Raw genomic sequence first — 15,121 nt, forward strand, 5'->3', positions numbered from 1 at the left:
TTCACAACTTAAAATTTCCAATAAAATTTCCTATGGAACTTAGTGTTTCTAAAATTTATGCACAAGACAATGTGGGAAAAGAATATAGAAAATTTTGAATAGAAGAAAATAGTGGCTGATTCAACTGGTATTCTGGAATAACAGTTTAATATTGTGCAGGAATTAAAGATCAGTGGAACACAATAAATGATCTAGAAACAAACAAACATACACTTAATGGGAATTGTGTGTATGATGAATGTTTTATCTCACTTGATTGGGTTAAGGATGGACTTTTAAACAAGTGACGTTTAGAAAATAGATCACGTATCTAGAATTTTTTTTAAATGTTCAATTTCTACCTCATACAAAGGAATTTCCAGGTGAATTAAAGAGCTGAATAAATGCAAAACAATAAAAAAACCCCCCAAAATAGGATAATAACTTCTAATTTGCAGGTGGGAAGACCTTCTCAAAAATCTACAGTTGAAAATACTACACATAATAGAGAGAGTAAAACACATAAAACAAAAATTTCAGTAACTAAAAACACCACAGACAAATTTACAAGATTAGCAAAAGACCAGGAAAAAAGAATGCATTTAACAAGTTCTTAGTAATTAATTGGAAAAGCCAAGTAATTCAATAGGGAAATAAAAATAGGCAGTTCAAAGCAGCACAAATGGCTAATACACATAAGAAAAAAAAATCACCATTCTGTCTTATGGGTAATCAGGGAAGTCATAATTAGCCTGAGATATCTCTTACTGCTCATCTTATAGGTATAAAACTTTTAAACATAGTGTAATGTCCAAGACTGCTGAGGATGAAGGTCCATAGGTTTTTGCACACAGTGTTGGTGGAATGTCAATTGGTTTAGTCTTTATTAGGGCAACTTGACTGCCTCATTAAAATGTAAAATGCACATATTTTATCACGGAAAACAACCCACTGCACAGAGATTTTAGCACCGTGTACATTTTTAATTTTTTTGTAATGTTGCCAAAGAGATCCAAATCACTAGTAGCAACCTAGGAAACATGTTTCTGGATGGGGTCCATAAACCACGTTCACAAATATGGTTTTCAAGGTTTTACTACATCACGTGGTGACAGTCATTTCAGAGTACTTGAAACTAGTACAGTTGCCCAACTCAAAGACTACCTTCCAAAGAAAAAGAATAAGGCCTTGGTTAGATTGTCTTACATTTTGTAGTTGCTATTTTGAGCCACATAAAATCCTTTTGCCAAAAGAAGGAGTTGCTGGCTTTTAGAAAACCTCATCTACTTTTAGCTAAAAGTCAATTTGAAACGACATTAAAATACTTATAATTTTGGTCATATTTAATTCATTTCTCTCCACATTTTTTAATCCAGCAATTCCATCTCCAAACATCTCATTTACAGAAATACCCCATGCAAAGAGATATGTCAAAGAACGTTAATTGTAGCATTGTTTTCAGGAGTGAAAAAACTTGGAAACGACGAATTACTTAGGAAATGGCTAAGTTAACCGAATGTCCACATTAAGGAATACTAAAGAGCATATATATATATATATATATATATATATATACACACACACACACACACACACATATATATATGCTATTATGGAAAAATTTCCAAGGCCCATGGCTTAATGAAAAAGGCAAGTTACAGAAAATATGTAGTATACAATCCCACTTTCATGAAAACCAAACACAATAGAATCTTAATGGAAATGTGTGTGTAAAGATACTTACTGGAAAAGACTAGAGAGATTACACATCAAAGGGCTAATGAAAGTTACTCCTTTATCAGGGTAGGGGTGGAGCTTCCACTTTTTATTGGTTTCTTTTTGTTTGTTTGTTTTGAAAAGTGTTTTCACAAAGGAAATAGAGTCATGTATGACTTCTAGCAAAAAGGGAAAGTTTTGAAAAATATTGTTTATAATATTTACTGATTGTGCATATATGGAATGCTTATTATTGCTTAAAATGTATATACATATTAGATATGATCTGTGACTCTATGTCAACAATAAGTAAATAATTGGGAGAGTGTTTGTTTACCTAAATGAGGCAAATTTAAGTTCTGCGTTTGAATTAAGAAAAATAGTTCAGTATTCATTTGGATGTAGAGCAGCAGAGTGGTACAGACTAAGAATCCATTTTTAAAAAGACCACACTAAATTAGACTAAATTAGGAAATTTAGTAAGTTTCATTATGGAAATTCCCAGAGGCAACCTCTGGCATTTAATGATTAGAAGAGTAACAAGAAAGTATTGCTTTCAGAGTGAATCAATAGAAAAGTGAATTTCTCTAATATAAAATAATCCTTATGTTAAGCAAAAAGACACAGAGCTAATTGGAGAAGGTATATTGTATAAATGTTTTTTTGAACTGTACAGTATAATACAGTGTGATAATCATCACGAAGCAAATAGAAAATACAGTGAAACTTTCTTCAAGTCTCTTAAAATTCACTTCTGAATCACAGTAGGATGCATTCATAATTTTACAAAATGTAGTAGGATCATTTCCCTTTTAGGTTCACTGTGACTATATAAGGCTAATACTGTTCTGTATACTTAAAATTTGCTAAGAGATTTGATTTTACACACACACACACACACACAAAGGTGACTATGTGAGGTGATGGATGTGTTCATTAACTTGACTGTGGAAATCATTTCATAATGTAGCCATATATCAAATCATCATAGTGTGGTTCTTAAATATATACAACTTTATTTATCAATTCTACCTCACTGAAGCCAGAAAAAAAATGGTAAATGAATAGAAGTACCAGAGTATAGTTCACTAAGTACAGAAAATGGCTTCAATGAATTACCCAAGATACTAGGTTTTCAGGGCCAGTCCTGTAACTTTTTTTTTACCACGGTTTTCCTAACGCTGGTGCTCTAATGGGAAAGGCCTGTTAGAGTCGCTGTGACCACAAGCTTGAGCAGAAAGGAATGAAAGCATACGTGATATTAAGAAGTATACAAAGTTCACTGAAGTTACGAACGTCATTTGTAAACCACCATCAAGCATAGTCTCTTCCTGATGTTTTTCTTCCGTGCAGTTAAGATCCACGGTGATTCTCTCTCTTGCTCACTGGACACGGCTGCCCTGCTAAGGGTTTCGACGGTGAGTAGTACAAGAACAAATACATACTTTGGTAAAACTGTTGTTCTCAACAGAACTCCAATACTTGGGATTTTCACAACAAATTATAGCAGATCAAGTAGAAAAGAAAAAGTTCAAACCAGTCACCAGATCCAAAATTAGCATTTTATTCAGAACGCTGGGGTCAGAGGTGTATCATTTATATTCTGGTACACAATACAGAGGCAAAGCTGGTCAGAAGTCTCTCCAATTTAAAAGCTTGTTTTTTTTTTTTCATTTTTTTTTTTTAAAAACACACACTTAGTAGTGCCTCCAGTGTCAAGCCACCCCTTTCTTTTCTTTCTTTCTTTTTTTTTTTTTGGTACAAATTATGTAAAACATTTGTGCTAAGAACTTTTCTCCCTCCCCAAACAAAAAAGAAAATAAAAAATAAAAAAAATTAAAAAATTAAAAATTGAGTATTCTAACTACAGCTCAACAATTGAATCAAATGTCACTTTGTTTTGTAAATACTTTATCCATAACGAAAGATATAAACATGCAAAAAACCTGAATCCATAGTCCAAATAATACATACACATGTTCTGAAGTTTCTGCACTTCTCCATAGACTATGCCAATAAAACATTATGTACACATACCATTTTTACAGTGACGTGGAAAAAATACAGTAAATAAAAAAAGTGTACATGGATTAAGACCAAAATGTATCTAACATTCTAGTTTATGAAAAAATTCAATTTTGCTACAAATTGGTGATATGAAAACTCCCTTTATTTGCAACCAGCTGCGTAAGTTTTAAGATTTTAGTGAAAAAAGAAAACTAAAGTCTAAAACTAGAAGTAATGTACATTTTCCAATCTCATGGTCTCATCCCCCAAGATAATAAAATCGCTCCATGAGTTTTTGTTTTTTGTTTGTTTAATTCTGTGTTTTAATAAAAGCAAATGCAATGTAACAAAAGCGTATTGAAGCGTATCATGGTTTAACTTACTGCTCCCACCACAAAATATTTTGTCTTTTACTTATCGTTTCAGAAATCAGTACCATTAAAGCCTTAAACATAAAACTAATTCCAATCTGAAAAAGGTACAAAAAGGCACATAAAATCCCAGTGCTTCTGTACTGTAAAATTCAAGTGTAACTGAGCTCAGTGTTTTTTCCAAACAGTATTGGATCACTGATATTCCCTCTGAGCCCAAATTGGTTTGCAGCCTATGCCAAAGCCTCCAGCAAGCACTGTGCTAGTAGACTACAAAGTTAAAGCCTAGCTTCTGAATGCTTTTTGGGAATATCAGTTGAAATTGTTTGTACTTGTCCAAAAACCAAGTTCACCCTGAAGTTCACTCATCACCTCCACCATACATGTCAGCAAGTTTCTTGAAGCGTGGCCCCCAGTCATTCAGGTAGTCATAGTCCTGCTCGCCGCCGCTACTTGAGGAATTAAGGGAGCTCAGGGACCCAGCAGTGGACCCACTGCCTTCATAGTCAAAGACTAAGAGGGAGTCATATGGCGGAGCTGTGGGATCATTGTCAGCAGCTTTAAGGCCCTACAATTTGGAAAGACAAAGAAAGAATGGAGAGAGGGTTACAATCGGCAAACCACGTGCAGATAGATCCCAGGGGTCCTATGTTTATAAGTTTCCACCCGGAGACCACAACATTTTCAACCTACAGAAATTGGGGTTATCACCATGTTTGCATGTTGGACAAAAACGCACTTAGGTCTTTCCTCTGCAGAAAAGAACCCGAGGAAGTCTAGCTCAGTGAGGCCAAGACATACAATGGGAGGGGAGTTGACTGTGGAGAATGTGCTTGACAGGTGGCAGAAATGAATGGCCGACTGCTTGAGGCTGAGAAGGAAGGCTCTCGAAGTCTGGTAATGCATCTATATGATAGTGCATTGAGTGAGGAATTACTGCTGGAATAAGTCACACGAAATAATATAAAGGGCTAGGAAATAATGTTTTATACACGTGGACACTAATCCAGAGTCAGAGTATGGATTAGTGATTCTGACAGTGAACAGGTTGAACAGGAATTATACATGCCAGGCAAAGGCAGGAATGTATAAATGAGTACCATATGGTCTTTGCCCTTTGTAATCTAGCATAACAGGCATTACTATAGTATAGTGTGAAATAAATGATAAACAAGTAATAAAACTACAAAGTCTAGGCAAAAATCATCAGAATGCTAAAAAAAAAAAAAAAAAAATCCAGACTAGCACTGAGAGCTAGGAGTTCAAGGAGGAAGTGGCATATTTGACCTAAATTTGGAAGGAAAAAGAAGGATAAAGGCACCATGGGCTCATTGCCATATCTGCCCTGTTGGCACTCAATGAATATTTGTCTAAAAAAAATCTTTGAAAGCTTAGTTAAAAATTTCTTGCTTTGGAACTTGAAAAAAGAAAAATAAATGTGGAGACATAATATTTTAAGCAACAAAATGGCAGCTGCTTGACCTCCTTCAAAAACAAGAGAGAAAAGTACACACTACTAGTTCTCCCATCCCAAAGTCTCTCTTACCAACCATCCTAACCATTTAATTAAACACCACTTTCCCTCATGTCTGGTTGGACTACGTATAACCCAGAAAAGCCAGTGTAAAATAAAATAAAGCGTGTCTTCAGCAAACTACTTCAATGTATAAAACATAATTTTAGAAAGGATTTTATTTATCATATTTATAGAATAAGCTACCAGGCAATTTTGCTAAGGCTGAAAATCACAAACTACAATTTCTCAGAAGTCATAATTCCTTTCTGTGGTAGACCATGTTACTGTCCTCAAAGATGCACTATCCTTTCCTTGTAGGTGGGTCATATACCCACACTACCACAAGTACCTCCCTGGAGCCAGAGTTTACTTTCCAAACCCACTGTCAGGTTTGGCTATGGGCTGTCTTTGGCCAATGCAACGTCAGCAGCAATGTAGAGAAGACTCTGTAAGACCTCTGTCCACCAGTCCCTTCTTGCCCCCTCTCCCAGGAGAATGGACTGCCCCAGCTGGGAGTTCTCCTCCTGCCTGGATCCTGAAACACAGAAGACATGAGGACCCAGCCATTGCCAGCCCAGAGTGAACACAGAATGTGGACAAGAAGTAAACCTTTGTTATTTTAAGTCAACAATGCTTGGGAGTTGTCAGTTACTGTAGCCTTAGCTGGTAAAAATCAAACAACACACCTTCTGTGTTTACTTATTCAATTCAAGATGTAATTATTGAGTACGTATATTACCATGTATTCTGCTTAGTGGTGGGGACACAGCTATTAAGAAGCTAGACCCAACACGTGTCCTCATGGAGTTTATAATCAAATGTTAGCATGGGCCCTTTTTCCTTTTCCCTACAAAATCTAACAACTGCAAACATAAGCAATAGGAGATTCTTTTAGTTCAGCGTGGGTTAACGGGTCCATATAAGAACCGGACCCGAAAAGATCTGAGGGGAAATCAAGAAAACAAAGAAAATCCTGGTAAGGAGAATAGGTTTCTGAAGACAAATGCAGGTTTCCTGGGCTAACAGAGAGTAGAGTGTTCATGAAGATGAAACCTTCCGAAAGCTGAAATGGCAGAATGCAAAGAAGCAATTACCATTCATTTATATAGGACATCTTTTTGAGCACTCCCAGACCCCAAAAATAATGGCTCTGAGGCTTTTCTCATGCTTACAACACATGTTGCTAACAGATGCACATGATAAATGGAGATGAAGCAGAGATCTCACAGCCACAGTTCAAAGCTATGCAGCTGGATGCTGAGGAGCTGAGGGTAGTTCTGGGGAAGGAGCCCAGCAGGGCGCTCTCGCGGCCTGGGGTGCATGCTGCCTCTCTAACAGCTCCCTGCAAGACAAAGGCTGTGCACTATTTTTCACTTTCCACCTTTTTTTATAAAAGCAAAACCTGTCTTTGGATTTCCTTGGTGAAACCAAGCACTGATGTAGGTCTTCTATAGAAGTAAAGCGGTGGAATGTGGATGGATGTTTAAAAAGCAGGGTGTACCTGCATTAAGTTTTCATTATGACCTTAAATGAAACTGCTTTCTAATGTGCAGAACAGAGCCAATGACCAGGGTCACAATGTTCAGGTCATCTGCTTTTATCACGATTCGAAATTTAAATAGAAATACATGCAGAGCCCTGCCCAGTCTTTATGGTGTGAGCACTAAACTGGAAATATGAAAAGGTTAAGACTAAAATTAGTTCTAAAGAGTCAGTGGCAGCGTGTTAAGTGTGTCTGGATTCAGTGGAGAGGAAGCAATGGCCTGTGTTTACTACGACTTAGGGATGAACGTGGGAAGCTGTCTGGTCTTCACTGGTGTATAAAAGGACCTGAGCCCCTTCATCCCATGTCTAAGCCCCCTAATTCAATGCTTTAAAATAAGCATAACACTGCTGATAATCTAGTCCCCTACTCACTACGGAGATTCTAAAATATATTCATTTCTTCTAAATTTCTTTTAGCTCCTGCCCTGGTTTTTGGATCATCCTGGTCATTTTTGAATCTGTTTCCTCCTTTCTTTCTTTCTTCCTTCCTTCCTTCCTTCCTTCCTTCCTTCCTTCCTTCCTTCCTCCCTTCCTTCCACACTGTCTCAGGTTTTAAATAATTAAAAAAGAGCAAAAAACCCCCCAAACTTTTCAAGAACTCTTAGGCAAGCCATCTTTCTAGGCTGAAAGCTAAGTATCCTAAGTCCCCTCCACTTGGAATAGCACTGATTTTTGTCTGAGAATAAAATATGACTTTTGTGGATGAGGTATTATATAAATTCTGGGTACTATTTTGGTAATGCTAAAAAGATCCTAGTCAAGTTCTGAGAGACTGAAAATGACAGGCACACAAGCAGAATGAATGTGCGGGAGAAATCCGGTAGGCCACGTACCCATCTGGTCCTCCCTTATGGGATTCCTTTATTCTTAGGTGTGGACACCATTTCACATGAAGTGTATGTACTGTTGTCAACTCTACCAACTAACTGCATGTGTTTCTCTTCTCCACCTGGTTTAACTAAATCTAGAAGAGTAGGTGTCTATTTCGCCTTTCCTGGAGGGGCAGATCTTGAACTCTGGATAAATCTGAACTGTTTTCTATAGTTTGAGGTATCTCTGTAAAATGAAAAAGCCTGTGGCTCTGGCTGAATTCTTGCTGAGCTTGTATTTATAGACTTCTGATCCTATGCTTTATGGATGGAGATATGCTTTTATAGGAGCTATAAAAACCCACATTCTTCAGTGAGGGAACACATGAAGGATATAAGAGGAAAGAGGTCTTATCAGCTCAGTGCCACCTGACTTAGTTCGGGCCCTCTTTATATCCTGCCTGGACCACAGCAAAAGCCTCTCTAACTGGTCTCCCGGTCGCCAGTACTATTCCTTTTTCTTTCATACAAACTACTAGTGGCTTCTCTCTCAGACATTATTTGAAGTTGCTCCCCCAAGGAAAACTCTGATTGCTCTCCCATCACCTATTGCAGTGTTTCCCAGATAAGGGAGGGGTTTCGCTGGGGATGGGTAAGATGCTTTTTAATTGGTGCATGGGCACTTTAAAACAATTACCTCTATTAAAAAATGAAATTAAAAGTTTAAGAGAACAATAGATGAGGTGTGTGGACATGGAAAAAACTAGAAGGCGTTACTCAAATGCCTGATGTCTGGGTAAACTACAGGATGAAGCTGAAACTCTTTAGCAGAGCATTCAGTGAACCTGGAGTGTTCAGGCATCTTTTCCATTTCAGCTATTCTCTACTCCAGCAACCACAACTAAATATTTCACCAGATTCCCCCCAAATCTAAAAATGTCATGTTTTTGTGTACCCTATGTTATTTGTACCTTCATTTCCTGATAGCTAAAATGTGATTTCCTTTGTTTGAAACTTCCTCCCTCATAATTTCTCATTTTATTAATATCCATCCATCATCCATCCATCCATCCATCCATCCATCCATCCATCATTTAAAACCCATTAAAAGTATCACTTCCACTGTATGGATTTTTCCTCCAATCATGACTGGGAGTCATTCTCATGGTCTCCTTTACTTTCATTGTCATGTTTTGGTTACACTAGATTGTGACACCCTTTTCTGCCAAGGACGTTGATATTCATTTCATATCCCACTGTTCACTACAGTGCCTGATACCCAGCGGGCATCCTAGCAGGTAGCTTGGTACTCCTGTCCTGGGCTTTGGTTCTCACTCGTCACCATGCTCATATTTATAGACACTCCTTTCAGAAGAAGCTAGAATTTAGGTTTAAAATACATGTGGACATAAAAGTACACTAGGTTTACATTCCAGTGGAATTTTGTGACTTAACGCCAACGTTACTATGTCCCTTTCTGGGAATTTCACTTTACTTAAAGCAAATGTTTTTTGGAAGGAGAGGATTTTGTTTTATTTACAATTAGAGAACAGTAACCTGTACCAATAACTAATATGACACATAATAATTAAGAGATTTTACTATGGGATGGGCACTATACCAAGCACTTTATGTGGATTATCTCATTCAGTCCTTACAGAAATCTTAAAAGAGGATTTTATTATTATTCTCATTTTATATATACATATGAAAGCTGGAAATCCAAGAGGTTAAATCCAAGGACCTTGACTTTGTACAGGGTAACAGAGCTATTAGGTGAGGCAGCTGGATTTGAATTCAAACAAATGCCCAACTACTCTAAGTAGGGGACAGAGATATTTTAAAGAGGACAAATCCATTTAATAGGAGAAAAAAGGCAAAAGTTCTAAGCTTTAGGAATTCTGGGCAAGTTATTTTAGAAGCACTTTCCATAAGTTTTTAAATATCAATCAAAAGTTGGTCTTTTAACAGAAATAAGTCCTTGGTTTTTGTATTTCTGAGATAAAGAAATACATAGGATTAGTAAAGTTATTGGAGGTATGCTAATATCTACTGTCAGGCTGCGATAAAATTAATTTGTTTTAACTTTTCAACCTCTGAAGGTCATATTTGAAAGCCTCAAAATAGAATGAAACTTGGTAGTCAAAATTAAAAAAATGTGTGATTTGTTTTACTCTACCTACCAAACTAGAAATATATTTTTGATATTCAAGGCAACATTCATTGATTATTTAAATAAACAAACTAGAAAATGTTCTCATGAGCTTACTTATTCCTTACATTATAAAAACACTCCAGTTATAATTGCACCATACTATTCTTCCTTTGGAACATTCGGTACTGTGCTAAATCAAATAAGACCTGGGGATGAAATCTGTTTGCATTTTACATGTATTTATAAAATATGCTTGAATTCTTTCTAGGTGTCCTCAACTGTTTTAAAACCTTACATGAATGTATTTCTTATCTGTCCAGTTATAGAAAGAGTAAGTCTTCATGGGTGTCTTAGATGGAAGAATCTACACCGTGTATTTGAATGTTACCTGACTTAGGCCTTTTGACAGTTTCAACCCTCTGAATTTTCCCACAGACCTGACCATCTCATCCCTAGACCCTCATTTTAGTTTCTTCTGTGACACCTTCACCTCCGTAGACTTTCTTCCTATGTCCAAATATAGGGCATTTCCAGTGTGAATGTTTGGTCTTCCAACTTGGCCACATTTCTCCATCTTACAATCCCATTCGGAATTATGGATTCTGTAGTCATTTGGAGAAACATTTCCAAATGTGATCCTTTGGTGCATTCATGTACTCACCAAACCAGTGGGCCCCACACTGTCCCCCAGGGACATGTGCACCTCTTCCCTTGGCGGCAGAAGGGGACCCTGAGATAAGAGTTATGAAGGAAGGTGAGTCCTGGGTACAATGGGATGTCATTGGATGGTGCCTACCCCAAACTCTGTGTGCCTGACCCTCCTTGGGTTGGTAAAGACTTAATGAAGGAACTAACATCTAGAAAAAGAGGGAAGGGCATTCTACACAGAGAGGTCAGCATGGGAACAGGTACCGACATGGAATTACGAGCTGAGCATGGGAGGCACAAGTCGAGTCCCTGTCCCTGGCCTGTAAGATGCAGGTTTGGGGGCAGGGGGCGTTGAGATGAAACTGTAAAACCAAGGAAGGATTACACCCAATGGTGTCTGGCAAAGGAAGGCGTCAGATACCGGAATGTTTGCCTGGTACTAAGACTGTGCTTGCAGCAAAGTAGGGAGTACACACAAAGAGAATCCAGGTCTAATTTATTTTCTTTCTACATATTACTAGTACAAATATGTACACATAGGAGATATTCAATAGTTATTTGCTGAATGAATGATCCTAAGCCAAGCTCAAGATCATTTCAAAATGAACCATTTTTAGCCAATGCAGACAATCCTCCAATTATGAACTGACTGCATTCTAGGAGTTAATTTGCATGTCAGTCGTTTGGCACCAAGTTTTTCATAGAAGTACTGAAACATGTTCGTTATGGTCTCCAGCCACTTTTTAGGCTGAGCACTGTTCTAGGAAAAGGAAATTGCAAATGGAAATTGTGACTGTAACTCTCTATTGTGGCATTTGAGGGGCTGGGTAACTGAATCTTATTAACTAGATACGCTTCTCTACCTACTGAAGAAAATCCAGTCCCTGTAAAAAAATGAATGAACAAACATGTAGACACAAACAAAAAACATACCCTAAAACACAGCTTAGAACAACCAGTATCTTCATTTTATGAATTTAGTCAGCTCCAGTAGAGTGAAGGGCCCAGACTTGGACCCCGATGAATCCCAATCAACCTCAAGTTGGGTGGTACTCATGGCTTTATGCCCTAAACACCTGCCATAGCACTCAGATTCCTTAAAAGAACAAAACCTAAGAGTGAGGCAACATACTGGATGCTGAGGTTACTCAAAGATGAACAAGAAATGGCCCCTACCCTGGACAGCAGGCACATGCTCATGCAGGAGAGAGAAATATCAATGGTTACACCTCTGTGGCCAGGGTTATCATGCAGGAGGTGTCTTGTGAACTCTTCCCAGAGGGATCAAACAAGACCTCACATAGAAGGGGGTGTTTGAGGTGAATCTGAAGGTTACGTGGGTGTTTCATTGATGGTTAGGAAGGTGAGGGCTTTGCATAAGTTACATTATAGTCAAAATTGGGATGATTTGAGGAACTGCAAATAGTTCAGTGGGGCTGCAGCCCTGGAAGGAAATGTCACAGGGAAAAGGGCAGGAGTCAGATTGGGACAACAGTCTTATACATGAAGCCTAGTGCTTGACCCCTGTCACTGAGAAAAGAACAGTGTTACGAATGGACTGGAACCCCACAGAATACTGACGCTTCGGGGACAGGCAGAAACATTCAGTTAAGTATTTGTTGAATGACACTGAAGCTAAAATTCTTGCTTTAAGAAAGTCCAGTTCCTGCACTTCCTTTCAAAGGATTCACTCTATCTCGAAGCCCCACACCCAGAGAGCTAACAAAACAAATTCTCATGACAACAAATGCTAAATTAGAAAGAAAATCAGCAGGCATTCTTAAATATTCAAAAAAGATCTAGTCATAGATATAAAATTCCTGCAAATCTCCTAACCAGGTCTCTATACAAATAACTGGAAAAGTCAGGACAAATTTCTGTAGATGAAGGAATTATTGGCCCTCTTGTTGTTTTGCCCTCCATCTGCTTTCAAACGATGACTAAAACAAAGTAACCTATTACCTGTTTAACAGAAGTGAATGCATATGTTCAGAAAGTAGTGTGCATTTCAGGAATAGATAGTAATGAAGAGTTGTAAAGGCAAATAAATACTCAAAGCTTCTTTCAAATCTTTTTTTTTTCACAAGCGATAACTGCATCTAAAAATCTAAAGTAGATTTAGACTGATTATGTATATATAATATATGACTACAAGGAAGCCTGGGAAATAAGAGTCTTATCAGCACATGATGGAAGGCGATATATAACAGAAGTATCCCACCTTGTAGTGCACTGAGACCTATTCTGACCTTAGAGATACTGAGCGGCAGGACATGGCCAGAGAATGCGAGTTCTGCCATAGAGTCGCAGTCGTTATCAATAGGTTTTGCTCTCTTACATTTAACACTAAAAATTCAAAAGGTGAATTGCAGTAAAAGTATAGGCATGATCAAAATAAGCAGCACAAATCATTTTACTTCAAAACCTAAGTATTAAATGTAGCAGAACTTGTGGTCAGTAATGAAATAAAAGAAAGCCATAATAATTTTGACAATGGAAATCATATCTGCTATATTCAACGGAGAATTAGCTGCCTCTTACAGAAGCTCTTAAAACTCCTCAACTAGACAAGTATTTAAATCACTTACATAATATTTAATTTAGCTCCTCTTCCTACTAATCTTATTTGATGGAACTCTAGTCATTGGGTAGGCACTGAATTCTCAACATTTGTGGGATTCAAAGGGTACAGTGTGAGGAAAATGAAAATGAACTGTTATTACATTCATCAGTGCTAATAAATGAAATTAGAATACACTATAATGTTGTTAGTCTATTTATTACTTGTAATCTAGGGAAAAAAAGCCTTTTGGAAATAGTGTGACTAATACTGATAATGTATATGAATGTCATTTACAAATACAGAATATTCATTGATAGATCTGTTTTCTGGCCCATCAAATCAGTTATATCTGCCCTCCACTATTGAAGCCACATTTGCTTTAACATGAAGATAAGCTCGAGAAAATCAAGTGTGTTTTAACGAACTACACAGCTGTATTCCAAGCAATCTGTGGTCTACGTACAGCTGACCGTTAGCATAAAATAAAACCTTATAAAGAAAGTGAGCCTGTCTTTGCACCTCATTAATGAAGTCCCCGATGTCCCCAGGGTGCGGGGCTGCAGATCGGACCGGGTACTGGGGCTCGGCGTGGATGGGTCTCTCATCCAATCGTCGGATTCCTACAGGCTTGATGGCATCAGGTTCCACAGTATCAGGCTGCTGGAGCTGGCTCAAGTCATAATCCTGCAAAAGACAAAATCAAAAACCCATGGTAGATGGGCATAAAGATGGAAAATTACAACCTTTGTTTTTAAACACATACCCAGAATGCATAGAAATGAGTGAAATTTAACATAATGGAAAAGTTGCCACCATGAGTTTCTCATGTTATGATTAAATATTTCTTTCACACAGCTCTTTCTTCTGTGCTTTTCATTTCTACAGTCTGTGCTCCATCTGCTTTCCTATGTTTCTCATCAGTTTCCAATGGAAAACAGCAGTGAGATAAGGCCCTACTATAAAATGACTAAAAACTGCCTAGAAGATAGAGCTATGCCACGGCAGCAAAGGTACTAACTCAATGTGGGGTTCGAGACCCACTACACTAACATAGAGCACCTTAGCATATTAGGTATTTCAAGTTGAAGAAATTTAAACAATCAAACAAAAAAACCCCCAGCAGAGTAGGAAGGTCACTCTAGCTCCCCTCATGCTTGCCCTTCCTTGAAACAGGTCATAGAACTCCCGCGTGAAAGTTCCCCTCCCTGTACCGGGCGGAGGGAAGACATTCTTATCATCAGAAACAGAGACTTTGAGGCCAAGGGATCTGTACCAACAAACCTTATTAGACTAACCTTTATTTCCCTAATTACTTCTTCACCATTTACTAGCCCTCGCCCAAACCTTTGGTCTTGTCAATTCTTAGAAATGTATCGTTTCTTTGTCTAAAAGGTATAAAAGCTTCCCACCCTGGACACTTCGGGTCTTCATTCTCTTGTGAGGCTCCCATGAACATTTAAAAGTTTAATATGTATGTTTTTCTCCTGTTCATCTGTCTTTGTTTGTTTAATTTTCAGACCCAGCCAGGGACCCTGAGAGGGTCAAGGAAGACTTTTTTCCTCTCCTACAATGTCTTTAACATTAAAATATAATTAAAAAAAAAATGATGCCGATGTGTTTTCCTTAAAGAAAGGTATTAGTTCACCATGGTTTCAAAGCCAATCTCCAGTCCTCCCTCCCTTCAGTGGTCTAGAGTTGTCAAACTATGGTCTGTGGGCCTCTGTCAGACCCATTTCCTATTTTTCTCAAAGAATGGCTTTTACATTTGTCAAGGGTTATTGGAAGCAGTAACAACAAAGAAGAAGAATATGC

At 37.8% G+C, this 15,121-nt stretch overlaps 1 protein-coding gene across 2 annotated transcripts in view; it reads right to left on the reverse strand.

Annotated features, from left to right (window-relative positions):
• Window positions 1-3,238: 3,238 nt before the first annotated feature.
• The window catches only part of CDH2 (cadherin 2), a 207,227-nt gene continuing 195,344 nt past the window's right edge, over window positions 3,239-15,121 (reverse strand). For both annotated transcript variants that reach the window (XM_027576021.2, XM_027576022.2), the window contains 2 exons: window positions 13,829-13,993; window positions 3,239-4,641 (listed from right to left, as the gene is read on the reverse strand). In XM_027576021.2, the coding sequence (XP_027431822.1) occupies window positions 4,435-4,641; window positions 13,829-13,993 (372 nt within the window). In that variant the 3' untranslated portion in view covers window positions 3,239-4,434. The remainder of the gene's footprint in view (window positions 4,642-13,828; window positions 13,994-15,121) is intronic.

Source organism: Zalophus californianus, chromosome 14 (assembly GCF_009762305.2).
Source record: "Zalophus californianus isolate mZalCal1 chromosome 14, mZalCal1.pri.v2, whole genome shotgun sequence".
Classification (NCBI taxonomy): Eukaryota; Metazoa; Chordata; class Mammalia; order Carnivora; family Otariidae; genus Zalophus; species Zalophus californianus.